The sequence below is a fragment of the Ananas comosus genome, linkage group 3, assembly GCF_001540865.1.
Source record: "Ananas comosus cultivar F153 linkage group 3, ASM154086v1, whole genome shotgun sequence".
Classification (NCBI taxonomy): domain Eukaryota; kingdom Viridiplantae; phylum Streptophyta; class Magnoliopsida; order Poales; family Bromeliaceae; genus Ananas; species Ananas comosus.
Window position 1 is genome coordinate 14001875 of NC_033623.1, and position 15745 is coordinate 14017619.

General features: G+C 40.8%; 3 protein-coding genes across 4 annotated transcripts; 1 reads left to right on the forward strand and 2 right to left on the reverse strand.

The window, feature by feature from the left end:
• On the forward strand, positions 390 to 2664 carry LOC109707853 (GDSL esterase/lipase At5g55050-like). Its single transcript, XM_020229378.1, has 4 exons — positions 390 to 633; positions 1221 to 1360; positions 1451 to 1675; positions 1762 to 2664. Exons 1-4 carry the CDS (start codon positions 390 to 392, stop codon positions 2059 to 2061), a joined length of 909 nt encoding a protein of 302 aa, XP_020084967.1. The 3' UTR covers positions 2062 to 2664.
• Positions 4737 to 7800, reverse strand: LOC109707515 (coiled-coil domain-containing protein 124-like). 2 transcript variants are annotated; one of them, XM_020228828.1, is made up of 4 exons: positions 7064 to 7798; positions 5569 to 5688; positions 5279 to 5319; positions 4737 to 5152 (listed from the first exon to the last, which is right to left on the reverse strand). In XM_020228828.1, exons 1-3 carry the CDS (start codon positions 7622 to 7624, stop codon positions 5308 to 5310), a joined length of 693 nt encoding a protein of 230 aa, XP_020084417.1. In that variant the 5' UTR covers positions 7625 to 7798; the 3' UTR covers positions 4737 to 5152; positions 5279 to 5307. The 2 variants fall into 2 exon arrangements, with proteins under 2 accessions (XP_020084417.1, XP_020084418.1); XM_020228829.1 differs by having other exon boundaries at positions 4743 to 5170; positions 7064 to 7800.
• Positions 8345 to 15370, reverse strand: LOC109707512 (prolyl endopeptidase-like). The gene is made up of 12 exons (XM_020228825.1): positions 15049 to 15370; positions 14737 to 14956; positions 13946 to 14146; positions 13433 to 13503; positions 13181 to 13343; positions 11373 to 11975; positions 10763 to 11143; positions 10536 to 10611; positions 10380 to 10443; positions 9696 to 9831; positions 8955 to 9068; positions 8345 to 8853 (listed from the first exon to the last, which is right to left on the reverse strand). Exons 1-12 carry the CDS (start codon positions 15156 to 15158, stop codon positions 8788 to 8790), a joined length of 2205 nt encoding a protein of 734 aa, XP_020084414.1. The 5' UTR covers positions 15159 to 15370; the 3' UTR covers positions 8345 to 8787.

Consider the following 15745-nt stretch of genomic DNA (forward strand, 5'->3'; position numbering starts at 1 on the left):
TTAATAACACCAATTTCTCTCAAAATAATAATAACAATAACACCAATAAAATATAATAAATGCCCATAAAAATGTGTAAACATTGTATGTCCTAACAAAGATTAGAAGCCAAGGTTCTCCTATAACAGGACAAAGATTAGAAGCCAAAGTTCTCCTATAATATTTCCTTAAACAAGGAACGAACGAACAAACGGCTGCTATTTTCTCACTGGAGAAAGATCCAAGACAACAAACCTCGACAATGGAGGCAATCACCCAGAAAATGAATTTCGATACAAATTACGCCTTTTATTTACCGCCAATGTCTTATAAATCTTGCCGCTGATTTAACTACCAATAGAGTATAATAAAAGAGTATGAAGTTAGAATAAACTCACAGGAGAACTGTAATGGCCACCGGCGCTCTTTCTCCTCTTCTCCTGTCTCTGTGCCTGATTGGGCTAGCCCTTCAAAGGGTGGATGCAGCGATTAATGCTATGTTTGTGTTTGGAGACTCGACAGTGGATGTGGGAAACAACAATTACCTGAATGACACAAAGGCGAAGGCCAACTTCCCTCACTACGGGATCGATTTCCCCGGCTCTGTAGCCACCGGCCGGTTCAGCAATGGATACAACACTGCCGATCTGCTGGGTAAGCATTCTGTGCTAAATCTTGATTCAGCAGCACATAAGTTCCGCATTTATTTATTTGCATCATGAACGGACCAAGTTAATAGAAATCCTTTTAATCCAGGGATCAGAGATGAATTAGGCCTGCTTGGATGCCCTGTACAGGTTACAACAGCAATAATCAACATATTATATACTCTTTGCAATACCTAATGATATCATGGGAAAAGTATAAGAAAACAGGAATAGAAGTCCTGATGATAAGTTGGTTACTTTAAGCCATCAGACTATACAAAGTCAAATTATTTATAGTGGAAGTACAAAATATTGTAAACGAAAAAACCAGCTTGAAACACCAAAATTGCCGACAATCGTACAATGGTTTAAGCAGTTTTACTTAGATTTACTTTAAGGCAGAAAGGCAAGATTTGAGAGTTGGTTCAGAGCATGTTTTATTCATTCGAAAGTTGTAACAAGACTTCCAAACATAGTTTAGGTACCTACACCGAAAACAGTGGGTATATAGTCATTATACCATTTCAGCTTGATCTATAAGGGTAGTTACTGAAGCAACTGAACTAACGAACCGACTAATGCTTTAATGACCAGCACAACAACTGGGTTTTCCGATGAGTCCACCACCTTTTCTCTCTCTATCAACTCCAAAGTGCCTCACCGAACAAATGTTTAAGGGAATAAATTTCGCATCAGGAGGATCGGGAATTTTGGATCAAACAGGGCCATTACAGGTAGTTAAATCGTATCGTTCTGATGATCTTTTATCCCCTCTCCCATCCAAAACCATCATCTAATCATTTTACAAGTTCATAAACTTGCAGGTAGGAGAGGTCATTCCAATGAACACACAAGTACAAAACTTTGCAACCGTCCGTAGACAAATGGATAAGTTGGCAGGTCCAGCTGGAGCAGCAGATTTTCTCTCCAGGTCTCTTTTCTTCATCAGCGCTGGGAGCAACGACATGTTTGAGTACTCGTCTAAAAGTCACGGGAACGATACTGCCTTCATAGCCAATCTTACTTCTACATATGGAAAGCATTTGAAGGTCTCTCTCTCTCTCTCTCACTCTCTCTCTCTCTCTCTCTTTCTCTCTCTCTCTTGCTTCCTAATATGAAGATCTTGGAATGATAGGCCTTGTATAATTTCGGTGCAAGGAAGTTCGGAATAGTAAGCATCCCGCCTTTGGGATGTTGCCCATCCCAGAGGCTAAGAAACCAGACAGGAGGTTGTTATGAGATGTTAAATAGCCTGTCCAGAGGGTTTTACCCAGCCATAGGAGCTACGCTGCAGGGCCTACAGAGTGAATTGCCGGAGATGAGCTATGCTCTCGGAAATGGATATGAGATGGTCGCCTATATCTTCGAAGATCCACAGCCCCTTCGTAAGCTATTTCATATGAAAATCAATCTATTTGAGGATATTTCATTTTAGGAGAATATTAATTGAATATTAATCCAGTTGAAGGTCATGCTCTGTCTACCTTATAACTAAATTTGTTAACCCCAACAAATCCAACCCAAGCATGATGATCTTATACTAATCAACATAGGGAGAGAAGTTTAAAGGTACCATATGTCACCATTAATAAATTTCAAAGGACATTACCTAGTGATGCCACTTGACCTGGCTAACCAAATAAATCTGCTCACTACACAGTCCAAACTATGATGAAGTTCTGATAAAAAAGCCATGCCCTAATGTCACAATTTCATACAACTGTCATATTTAAATTCAGACATACTAATATCTAATCTTAAATCTATCTTACCAAGTGACACCCAACTTTTACCCATGGCCTAAAACTACCCAAAAAGTACAAAACCAGAATTTCAAGGCTAATGAATTAATTTGTTTATCACTTTTTAGTCACTATTTCTAAAGTTCATCACTGACCAAAGAGATGGATCCACTACTTAAGAGGGTAGTTATTTAATAAAAAGTCCAATGTCTTGTCTGTTCATTTAATGGACAATCACCCCATCAATAACAGATAACTCAAGTTCATTTAATTGGTCACAAAAGCCTTCATATTGACCTGACCTGCTCAGATAAGATTGTCATCTATATATGCTCGATCCAAGAAATAGTTCTCACATCTACAAAATGTAGGATCTCACTAATCTACTAGTATGATCTTTCTTTGCAGACTTCAAGGAACTCAAAATTGCTTGCTGCGGATCTGGAAAGTACAATGGAAGTACTCCATGTGCTCCCACGCTACCATTCTGTGCGAACCGCACTGATCATTTATTTTGGGATTGGTTCCACCCAACCGAAGCAGTTTCTGAAATGGCCGCCGAGACTCTCTATTCAGGCAACCGCAAATTTGTCACCCCAATCAATTTCAAGGAGCTTGCTCTTCTTTAGAAGCTACCACAGAGCTACACAGTACTTCCATCTGCCAAGTGTTTGCATCATTTTCTAAACGCTTTCCTATCAAATAACCAGCGGAACGAAGCCTTCCAGCAAAGGCTATCCTTATCATAGTAAACTAAATATCTGTATGTGTGACAGAATAACCTGGAAAACCTATATGAAAAAAATTTATACTTAGTAAACTGCACAGACAAGATAATTTGTAGGACGATTCGTAAAGAAATGTGTAACTTCAATTTGGGGATCTTATTTCCAGTAAAACACATACAAATAATAAACTCAACGAGCATTTTTCAGTACTGCCGAGCTCTGCACAATTGAGTTAACAAGTATTCATGGCTCATGTTGCACTACAATTTCTATTATTGTTACCAAAAAAGAAAAAAGGGACTTGGTCGTACAGCGGTCAGTAACTCGTTGAATAGAGTAATAATATAAGTCATCCGCAAGAACAGGTGAAGAAGAACTTCAAGATATAGGTATAGAGCATCCATAGCAAATACTAAACTGTATTAAAAGCACATATTTTGATTGCCTTCTCCCTGCGTAGCTAGTGGCATAATAATGCTTGCTAAACCAAGTAAAGAATCCGCACCTTAAGCAGAGGAGGCGAGCACATCTATCTATCTCTTCCTCTTTTTGCTCATCAACACGTCCCCCTTGTTAAAGCCTCTCAAATTGTTCGTCGTGTCGGCGGTATTCTGCTTCCTCATACCTTTCCTACCTCCGTGCCCAAACTTCGAGTTTCTGCGCTCCCGACACTTCTTATTCTTCTTCTGGCCTCTCTTCCCTCCCTGCCTCCCTCCGGATCGATCGCCGGGAGCCACCTCCGGCCGCCTCTTATTTGATTTCTCGAATCCCTTCTCCTCATCAAAACCCAAATCCATCTCATCATCATCGCCCTTCCCCCCTGGCAAACCCGCTCTGCGTTCTCCGGCCAGGCGATGTCTTCGAGCTTCTCGAGGAGAGCCTCCCCGTTGCATATGGCGTTCTTCGAGGGTTCGTTCAGGGCCTTCTCAGAATCACTTCCAGATTCTGACTCCTCATCGCCGCCGTCGTCGGGATCTTCGCCTCTCCGCCGCACTCCCTCATAGAGCAGAAGATCTTTCTTCTGAAGCCCGCGCGCCCATCTGAACCGTGAGGAAGAACCCTTACTACGTTAAAAATATACTCTCTTCCAAGCCAACCGTAAAACGGAGCGAAAGAGAAGAACTGAACACGCAACGCCGCTGATACGCTCGTCCCCTCGCCGAGCGAGGGAAAGAGGGAGAGACGAACAGGGTGGCTCGTAAAACTCTAGCAGCAGTGGCTATAAAACATTAGCAACGCATTACGTTCGCCGTGGCGCAGCCCGATCCTCTTTTTCGACGACTTGCACGAGCCAGGTTCGGGTGAATCGAGTCCAACGCTTGGATTTGATTTTAATACGCACATTTGATTCGGCACACTTCAACTGCATATACTACACACTATTTCCATGGATGCATATACATTGAGAGAATCATATAACATTAGTTACTTCTGGTAGCCATTAGAATTCGCTATACTTAATGCCTAATATATCACCATTGCTTCGTAGTAGTCCACAAGCATAATAGAAAAGAAAAAGAACAAGAAGACATGACCACTTCGTGGTCAAGACCTAAAACTATATACGCAAACAAGTAGATTCTGGAAACGAAAAAAAAAAAAAAGCAGCCACATTACAGCATCACCAAAAGAGGCACAAGTACGCCGAAAATGAATCCAGAAATATTTATCAATGGCAAAATAAGCTTGGACTGAGAAAGAAAAATCCGCAGGTGCTTGATAATGTACTGTCATCAACAACCACCACAAATTATAAGTATGATTTACAGCAACAAGGGTCCAGCCAGATAGGCAGTTCCTTGGCCAAATATTAATCGAACAGTCCCAGATTGCTTATTGTTGTAACATATAATATATATATATTTGAATAAGCTTCTTAGCCAAATAAAATCCATGTCCTCTCCTAATATACAGTGCTCGCATTTGCTTATAACTGGCTTAAAACTACCCAAGAATGGAGATTCAAGCATCGGCAGGAGAATTTCCTACGCCACAGAAACAGAGAGCAGCTCCTCACGTTTGATCTCAGGTATATAATAATAATATGATTGCTTTCCTGTTTGAACAAAATTGGCTGAATAAGAAAGAAATGTTGAATAAAATGGGCTGAATACGAAAGAAATGGTAAGGTTTTGTATAAGACGATTACGAAAGCATTAAAAACATAGTTTGTAACACTTGCCTGTGTTATTGAATAACAAATCCATAAGATCACTCGGCAGCCTACATACACAAATATAAATCATCAATGCTGGATCACTAGGAAGAAGGAACTAATGAAGCAGATACCACCTAAATATTGCATTTTCACATATAGTTACCCAAACTAACAAAGAAGGAACAATTTGCCGGTCTATTTCCTTCAGCTTTTCTTAACAAACACCATCACATAATGAATCAAATGCTTCTAAGCTCATCAAGGCACTCATATATCTTAACTAGGGTATCATTTTAGCTAGTTCCAATGTGTACCTGGTTAAGAGGGTTATCCGGAGACTTCTTCCATAGCTTCCATATCATATCTTTGTATTGATTAAGCGTCAGGCCTGGCTTTTCTTCCTTCAGTTTGGGCAGTTCTGCTTCTTCAAAAGCCTGAAAGTTCAGCAACATTCGCAAGTTGTCACGCTAACAACAAGCTTCAGAAAAGCACAAAATAAGAACAGCATACTACAGGATAACACTCGACACTTATTTAAGGTTAAATCACTAGTAAAGAAAACATTAATTTACAACAGAAAAGAAAGCAGACTCTAGCTGACTTTTGCCACTGCAAATATTGAGAATGGTAGAGAATGGTATTCTCTACATGCAGCAACACCACAAAGTTGGAGGCCGGTTCAGCATTTTAAGCAGCATCACAGGATGCCAGATGGTGCAATAAAAGTCTTGGATGTGCGGTTATAAGGTTGCAGTGTGAAGTTTTGTGAGCATCCATTTCAAGCGAGAATGGACTTCTTTAACATCCAAGGCTAGAAGCAACAAGTATCGATTACATCCTCTCATATATCAGTAGATAAATCCTTTACCCTCGAATTCCGAAGTAGATAAATCCTTTACCCTTAAACTAGCGATCAGTCAAAATTCTCAAGTAATCAAAGTGAAAAATAATTGTAATGTAAAACAATATGACAAGAATGAAAGAGGTCGCTAAAGAAACAGTTTGTATTATTCAGAGTACAGAAAACTAGGAACAAAGTAAAGTCTCCCAACATTACACCATATGCAGCCTTAATGATGCCCGAATATTAGATCTCCAACAAGTAAATCGCATCAAGTCATCAACTCACTTAGATTCCGATAAAGAACCAAGAAAAACTCATGAATAAATTAGTATTTGGAAGTGGTAATATGTTGCTAACATGGTGATAGAAGTGAAGTGGAAGGTGAGAGGACATGTAATGACACAAAGTTTGCCAAATTTCAACAAATAGGTGCTAATGGCGTGAAGCAATGTGCTACGAAAGTTGAGAAAGGTGCATTTCCAAAAGCACAGTTGTATTGCATCACCCATTTTTTAGGATCATCTAACATGACATTACACATATTTTTACTCAGTTTTGTGCAACAACGGAAAATCTGTTGTAAAAGCTCTTCCTTTCCAGACAGTTTGTCATTCACTGTGAGGAGGCTCGTTGGAGAGATCAGATCTGTTGAAATTTTTGTGCAACGCAGGAAACTGTTGCTGCAAATATCACTTCTATAAGCTTACAGCACCTAATATCTTCGGTTATTTTGTGTTTCATCGTATTTGTTCTTATTGTACAATTTTTTTTTTTTCAGTTTATCCTACCAGCGTGTTTCTGAGCCAATCAAACGGCACAAAAGAAAATCCGGAACATAATTACCTGAAACCCCTAAGAAAACTAGATTTTTACGCACCCGTCTTAAAATTCTAGCCTCTCCTAGGGTTTCAATCAAATTAGGGCTACTCATGAGCAGGAACACAAGAACCAAGGGGGAGGCGCACCTTGAAAGAAGCCTTGAGCCGCCTCTCGGGGTGCCGATCGGGGGGCAGCGGCGGCTCCGCGATCGCCATCCTGGCGATGGCGTCCTCGACGGAGTGCGCCTCGATGATCGAATCGTCCCTGTTGGTGTTGGTCACGAGCACCATACGATCGTACTCCTCCTCGTCGGCGGTGCGGCTCTGGCGCTTCTTCGCGGCCTCGGCGTCCCTCTGGAGCCGGAGCCGCTCCTCCTCGCGGCGCCGCGCGAGCTCGGCCTCGGTGACCTTGGGGACGGGGATGGAGACGCGCGAGGCCTTGGGATCGGGCCTGCGGGAGCTCCTCTCGAGATCCTTCTGCTCCAGCTCGGCGATCTTGCGGTTCTCGGCGCGGCGCGCGGCGGCCTCAGCGCGCTTCTCGGCCTCCTCGTCGCGCTTCTTCGCGGCGCGGGACTTGTGGCCCTCGGCTTCGCGCCAGTACTGTTCCTCCTTCTCGTGCGCCTCCCGATCCTTGCGCTCCGCCTCCGCCGCGCTCCGCCGAGCCCGCGCCGCCTCCGCCTTCGAGTTCGTCCCCATCTTCTTCGGCATCGCGATGGGAGGAACCCTCTCGAGGGATCGGAGGAGAGAAAGAACGATTCTTGAAGAGGATACGTGGGAGGCGGAAGGAGTTGTTTGGGGAGATTATCGCCTGAAGCTTCTTCTCCCCGTGTGTTGTCGGTTTTGCCAGGCACAGGAGAGAGAGACGGTGAAAACTGAAAACGGTGGAAGAGAGAGTGCCGTGCCTATTTACCAACACCGTCGTATTCGGGTCGAATTTTAGTTTAGACACATAATCCGAGTCCGAATCCGGATTGGGCATTGCCACTCGGACCCAAATGGCCAATTCTATGGATTCCAGCTTAAACTGTTGGTTAAAATTGGGTTACATCGGGTCTAGCCCCTGAACATAAATACAAATCTAGCAGGCAAGTTAGATACTATTTTTAGGATCCAGATCACTGTAGCGAATTCAAACTTGACGCCCTTAATTTGAAATTAAGATTAATGCAAAATATCAATGCATGTACACAAAATAACAGCAATAAGGGTTGATGATAGGCCTCACATTACTATTTACTAGTCCTTTGCCATTCTCTCTTGCAATCCAGTTTTAGCTAATTTAGGAGTGTCTTTGAACTACCAACTCGGTGAGCCAAGATAGGCTCCCGCAGCGGGAAAAGAAAGGCTAGCCGAATTGGCAAAAATATACTTTTCCAGTTTGCCTACATGTAATATGCGCAAGTCAAAAGCAAAAGCAAGCTAGAAATATCATCGGTACAAAAAGATGATAGGCTTAAGTAACTTGTTATAACAAATTACACAAGATTATTACAAGCACATTTCAATGCCTGACAAGTACTGTTACAACTAAAGTAATTCAAAATGAGAAACAGCTTAGGGAACAATTTGTTTTGCTTCCAATTTTCAAAAACAAAGCATTTAAACCAGATACAGAAGGATTTTGTATGATTTGCTGCTCAAGGATTCAATAAGAATATTACTTGCACCAAGATCGCGCTTCCATTTCCTGTGCTGATGTAATGGCTGAGTTAAGACTTTACCACCCAAAACTCGTTATTTAGACAGCAAATAAGTTACATCATGTCAGCTACCCACATGACATTTCACACACGAATCATAAACTCATTGTGAGACCAAAAATTCTGTAATCAGTGACCGTCATCTTCACTCCACACTATCGAACTATAAGCTCAATCAATCCACGAAACCCCTAGCATCTTAGCCATGAAGCTATATCGATCAGCAGCTTCATCGATCTAAATGCAGCACATAAAAAGCCACGCATTAGAAGATTACAGTGATCTAATTAATGGTATTTCACAGTCAGAGACATTTATAGCAATGTTCAAGTGCAAACCAGTTTCTGTGTAGGGCAGCCAAATCCATGTCCAGCCTTGCGTTCTATGCGGGCAATGATTGGGTTGGTCTGTGGCTTGCTCTCCAAGCTTGTGCATAATAGATACTGCATGGTCTGTCGTTCAAGAGTAAACCAAAAGCAGTGATAAATATTAGATGATATCAAAAGAAATGCTACATATATTGATCATAATACCAAGTTTGATGAGAAGAGAGCCACAACTCCAGAAAAATGTATAAAAACTTTGAACGGCAAGAATAAATACATTAGAAGAGTGATAAGCAATCAAGTAGGTCAAATCAGAAGAAATAGCTTTTACCAGAAATAGTCATCAGAAATTAGGAAAGTCGACATTTCAAAGTTGGTTTACAATACGATTACAAAAAATATAATAATACTGTTCATATCAGGCTTGAGTCTGGACCTTTATCTGTTTTTCTTAAAAAAATCTGAATTTGAAAAAGGCTATATATCTATCTCATATCAATGTCTCTCCGTTCATATTTTGGAAAGAAGAGCAGATAATCTTACGGTTTAGGTACTATCTAACACATTCAAACCTATAAAACCAAGTACATTGTTTTAGACAGGGTCCCACTCAATATTTTGCACGAGTTGCAGAAGTTGCAAATAGAGGACCTTTTTCTAAATAGAAAGCCCAAAAAAAATGAAGCAAAAAAAAAGATGTGGCATCTGGACTCTCTAGCCATAAAGAAGGAAAAGGAGAAAGGGGAACTTTACCGCTAGTAACTTCAGCGAGTGTAATGGCACAACACGGTCATCATGATCAGCTGTCAACAGCATGGTCGAAGGGTATTGGCAGTGTTGTTCAGCACTTCTCTCCCACGGTCTTTTTACATTGTGAAGTGGAGAGTATCTACTCATGGGAATGTGCCGGTATTAGATTCATACAACACATCTAGAGCTTTAGGTAAAGTTACGTGAAGAGCAATATGGAGGAAGAAACTTAATCTACAAACTACAAGAATAAATATAGTGGCGAAAAAAGTTCAATTTGCCAACCAGCTAATGTAAACTTAGTATGTGCAATAATAGATACCCGCCTAATGTTCTGTCAAAGCATTATACGATGAGTATGCAGCAATTCAATAATGGGTAACAATCAGACGCAGAGATTGCAACAAAAATATTTGATTGTAATGCATACTAGGAAATCCAGGAAACCATGAACAATAGGATCTTGGTGAACCATCACATCAGCGAGAAACAAACCTACATATCACTGCATAAGAATGTAATGCAAAGGACTCGGTTTGTAAAATGGTGCATCCTTCATAACTAGAATATCTTACTGCATTTTTTGTTTTTGAATGCTTAGCATAAATTTCCACCAGTAAATATCTATCCAAACAACCCCACTTATTGGAGCCATTTTAAAGGAAAAATAAGGGTAGGTTTTCATACTTGATAAGCCATTGAAATTCTTCCTCATTGTCTGAACAACCATAATCAGAAGTCCATGCATGACCTGAATATCAAACGCAAACTTGCATCTCAAAGGCCAAAGTATAAGATAGTCACAAAAACATAATAGCGAAACTTGCAAGGTGAAGGGGTTACCTATGGTGAACTTGTGGAATCGAAGCATGTCCATGACACCAACATGGGCAAGAGCACATCCAAAAAGATCAGGGCGCTGCCACACATTTACAGGATTTTTTTAAAAAATATAGTTATAACAACACAATAGTATGTTGATCAATGCTTGAGAACAAAAATTTTAATTGAAAAACTGAAGAATATATAAGCATGCGGGGTAGATATTACATCATTAAATGCAACTTTACCTGATTTATGCAAGCAGCAACTAGAAGCCCACCATTGCTTCCACCCTCAATACATAAACTCTTAGGATTGGTATAACCAGTGGAAATAAGGAATTCAGCAGCGGCAATGAAGTCATCAAAACAGTTTTGTTTCTTAGCAAGGGATCCAGATTTGTGCCATTCTTCTCCATATTCCCCACCACCACGAATATTTGCAGTGCAGAATACAACGCCTAAGCTCCTAATAAGTACTATTCGGCTCACACTAAAGTAAGGTGTAAGGCTACAACTAAATCCTCCATAGCCATATACTAAAGTCGGATGTGATCCATCAAGTTCAATATTTTTCTTGGAGACAATGAACATAGGAATCTTTGTTCCATCCTTACTAGAGAAAAAGTGCTGAAAATTCAAATCGGCAAAGAAAAAGAAAAGGAAATCTTAGCATCAAGACCAAAGGAAAAATTAAGCTGGCAATTACAATGATGGAGTAGCAAAAAACAAAGAGAAGAATTTCAATTTGTTGACATTCAAGCTACTCTCACTTTAGATTAGGCATGGAAACAGAAAATAAATTTTGTATCAGATCTTTTACTAAATTGGAATGGCATATAAAGATAATGAAGCTTACTTGTTTAACTTCAAAAGCAATGCGATCAAATCCAGGAACAGTAGCTTCTCGAAATATTTTCATTTCTGGAACTTCGGTTGCTAAGTTGCACCTGTAGATGATGCCCGGGGTAAGGAAGCTAGTGAAGCTAAAAAACACCTCGGAGTTTTCACGTCTACCAGAAATCCCACAGATACTCCCAATGTCTACGGGTAGATTATGCAGCAACTGTCCTGTTCGTAGATCCCTTATTTGCAAGACATATTTGACATCCAATAAGTAACTCACCAATAGTTGGTTACCATTTACAGCTTCAGCTGACTTGAGAACTGCCTTTTCATCTTCTGGGAGAACTTCAGTCCACAGCTGTGGCTCCTTAAGGTCGACCCGCACTAACTTATATCTTGGAGCTCCTTTGTTTGTAATGAAGGTAAACTCACTATCATCATTAGCCACGGCTGCATATTGGGCTTCAAAATTATCGACAAGCTTGACGAAAGGAAGCGTTTCACTGACCCCTTTGAAATGTAACAAATGTTCAAGTCCATGAGGAAGCAAAGACAAGTCAAAGTAGTATAATTTATTGACCGGGTCACAGTCCTCGGAGATATACAATAGAACATACTGCCAATGATAACAACATTTATCAGCTTAGGAATTCATAGTTCTGCTAGATAGTAAAAAAGATTGTAAAGTGCTCATGCATAAATCATTATCGCAATGCTCTAATAACAAAAAATACAGATCAAATAAGAAGACTGATATATGATGGAATCAAATCCATCACAAAAAGAGCTCAAAAGAAAAGATATTTTTGTACAAGGCAGCACTTACGGTCTGAGTTCCATTCTGGCATTACGATTATCATATCTAAAAGTAAGGCTCCACGATGAGACAAGGTAGTTGCAAGCACCAGCGCTACCAAAAATAGGTAAGTGATAGTAATTTCATCCTGAGATGATTTATTTTCAGGTTCAATTTTTAATGTTTTCTTTGAGTTCTTGCTTTAAAGCTTCTAGATATTCTAGAAGCAGACTCAAATGTGAATATGTAATCAGCACAATTTACATTGGAGACTGAAAATTATGGGAAATAACTAATAAAAAATAAATGACCTCATTCTAGTTGTTCTTTTAACTTTGTGTTGGCATTCGGTTAAATCGAATCGGGTACGCCGATGATCGGGCTCGATCCGACGGTTATTATGTCATCTAATCGGATTAGGATTAATCTCGCTTTTAAATTGGAAAGCTAATTAGAGATAAAATCTAATCATATTAGGATAACAATTAATAACCGATTTGGCCTTATCTCTTATGCTATTAGGATTTTGAAATCTCTTATAAATATACGGGCAATCCCACATTAAACGATGAATGAACGGAAAAAGAAAGAGAAAAAGAAAACAAAAGAGAGAAACCACATCCTCCATTAACCTATTATTCTAGAGGGACTTGAACGGTGGATTTGCGATCGTACTCGTTTGTAGTTCGATCCATCGCGAGTTTGGAACGTTAGAAGACCTTCAAGGACGATCCAAGAACACGTGAATCAACCTCTACGATCCGGGCTTGTCGCGTTGTAGTGCGAATCGCTTCCGCAAAAAGGTACGAACGAATACTCCCGCTGCGTTCTACACTTTGAAAGTGTCATCATGCCACAACTTTAATACTCAGCTGATATAATGAAAGTTTGTTTTCCTCGGGAGCTTTTGAGTCATGGTAATTGCAGCTATAAAATGATAGAACCGCACAAACTAATCACACTAGTATTATTTTCAACATGTATTGTTCCCTAACTAATCAAAGATTGTAATAGTGTCATGTTACCTTCCCATCTTCCGTGACATAAACTCCAAATTTGTACTTTGGATGCTCAGGATCTTTCCAGCATAATATATCTTCTAACTGATCAGTTCCCAAGAAATGGTAGTAGAGCTCTTGATTCAGATTGATATTTGTCTTGGTGCCGACATCCAACCCAACCCTTTCCCTACCAATCAATCACCAAAGGAAGCATTAGCATCATTTTTGCTAAAGACAAGAAGGGTATGATGAAAGAATCCTTTAACCAAGCCATACTTGGGAGCTGGATACCGACTATAGAAAAATCCCTTTCCATCGTGTGTCCAACTAATTGTTGAGAACTTTACCTACAGCCAAGAGAAGAGGCTGCATGTTAGTTCAAATTAAAAATATAAGTTAGTTCAAATTAAATAATAAGTTAGTTCCTACACTAGACACGTACCAGCATGGTCCCTAAACTCTTTTTGGTGCAAGTTATACATTTTTGTCAAAAAGTATCCACTTTAGGAATAGTCTTACAAGCATAAATTTCACATTCTGCTAGCATAGCTAAAAGCTGACAGAGAGTACAGGATAAAAGGAAATCAACAAGAATGCGATAAAATTCATTTGATCAGAAGCAATAATGTTAGTAAGTCCTCAAGATTTGGGTGCATTGACTGAAAAAGAAAATAAATAATTAACTTATTTGGTATCCCCATAAAAGTAGATAAATCAATTAATTATTAATCGTCTTCACTAAACAGAAGCTCTCACTCATCAGAATGGAAGGACATGAGATTCACTCACCCATGATAAGGTGTCGGGTTGGCATTGCTTATCCTCGATAGACATAACCTTAATCGTGACCCAATCACTCCCATTCTCACTAAGCCCATATGCCAAATACTTTCCATCCTCTCTGACTGCAAGCATGGTGAGAGCCACCGTCCCATCCTCGCTAAGAGTGTTCGGATCCAACAAAACCTCAGCTTTTCCTTCCAATTCATTCTGCAACAAGAGCCCATGTTGCCAAATCATCAAAAGCGTTAAGGAAAAAGCAATGAACGTGCAGATACCCCCCTAAACTTTTAAGCTGTTACAATTTGATCCTTTAGATTTTCTCTTAAACCAAATAGTTCCAGATTTTACATGGTTTGCAATATTATCATCTCTCAGTTGATTTGTTCCTAATCCTTCTTTACTCTCCGTTTTACCATGAGTTATCAAAATGACAATTTTGATTAAGAATTTAGCAGAGAATTCAGTTCAAACTGAAAGTAAGAGTGGAAAGATAAGTAAACATATTGACAACCACAATGATTCATAATCAAAAGAGCCGAGGAATTAGATCACTAAGATAATCAATATTTACTCTGGGTAAAAATATTTTATCACGAGCTCGATCGTGATAAATCGAAGGCTCGAAACCACCAAGAGAGACACAAATCTAAACCATTAAAGCCACTATACGACAAGAAAAACACCTACAAAATCACAAGAACACAAGGAATACCCCAAGAACGACCAATCAACAAGTTTAGAACTGCGCAGAATCCTGAATCTTTCAGAAAGAATGCTGATTAAAACGTTTTACGTACCTGAACGTAGAGTACACTCTGCGCCTGGAGACCGGAGTTATGGAAGTAGAAGTACTTACTCCCACGCTTGAAGGGGGTCCCGTAACGGGGATGGTCGTATAGCTCCGTTATCCGGCGCCGAAGCCTCTCCCTCTCCCCGCACTGCGCGAGCACCGAATCCGTCAACTCCACCTGCATCTCCACGAACTCCTTCACCTCCTCCGCGTCGGGATCCTCCAACCTTCGCTCCCGCAACCAAAACAAGCCCTAGAAAAATCAGAGAACGCGGCGAGGGTTGAGACGAAGGAGAGGGGAAGGGTTTTAGGGGCTCACCATCGATAGGGGTCGGGGACGAGGACGCCGTGGTAGTCGTCAACGACGGAGTCGTCGCGGCGCGCCGAGGGGTATCGGAGGGGAGGGAGGAGGTCGGGGAGGGATCCCATGGCGACGGAGAGGGGTTGGAGATTGGGGTTTGAGGGGAAGGGGAGGTGGAGGGGAGGGGGATTTGAGGAGGAGGAGGGGTTGGGATGACGACGACGATGACGACGATGACGACATGGGGAACCGGGTCGAGCGGGGAAGGGCGGGGAAGCGAGGATGGCGCCACGGTGTCGCCATGGGAGGGTAAGAATGTTGTCATCGGAGATCGATTCTCACTCTCTCTGCTTGATTTTGTGACCATCCGCTGACTATGACTTTCGGAGGCGGAAGATTCCGGAATCTTTCTCTCAAAAAAAAAAAAAAAAAATTCCGGAATCTTCGGTTTTTCCATCCTGCGGAATTATTTTCGATGCATCCTAGCCCTTCAATTTGAAATCTTTAAAAGCGGGCGCGCCGGGATGCGCGACCCTGAATCTTGCAAAACGGAAGGCTCGAGAAGATCGTGTGCTATTAAAGATTCGATTCGCACCTCAGGTCCTCAACTGCCCAGCGAGCCAAGAGCTACTAGTAGTAGAACGTTATTTTTATTGATGCTTTAAGCCTCCGTTTGGTCCGGAGTTAAGAAAAAAAATAACTATTTCAGAAATTA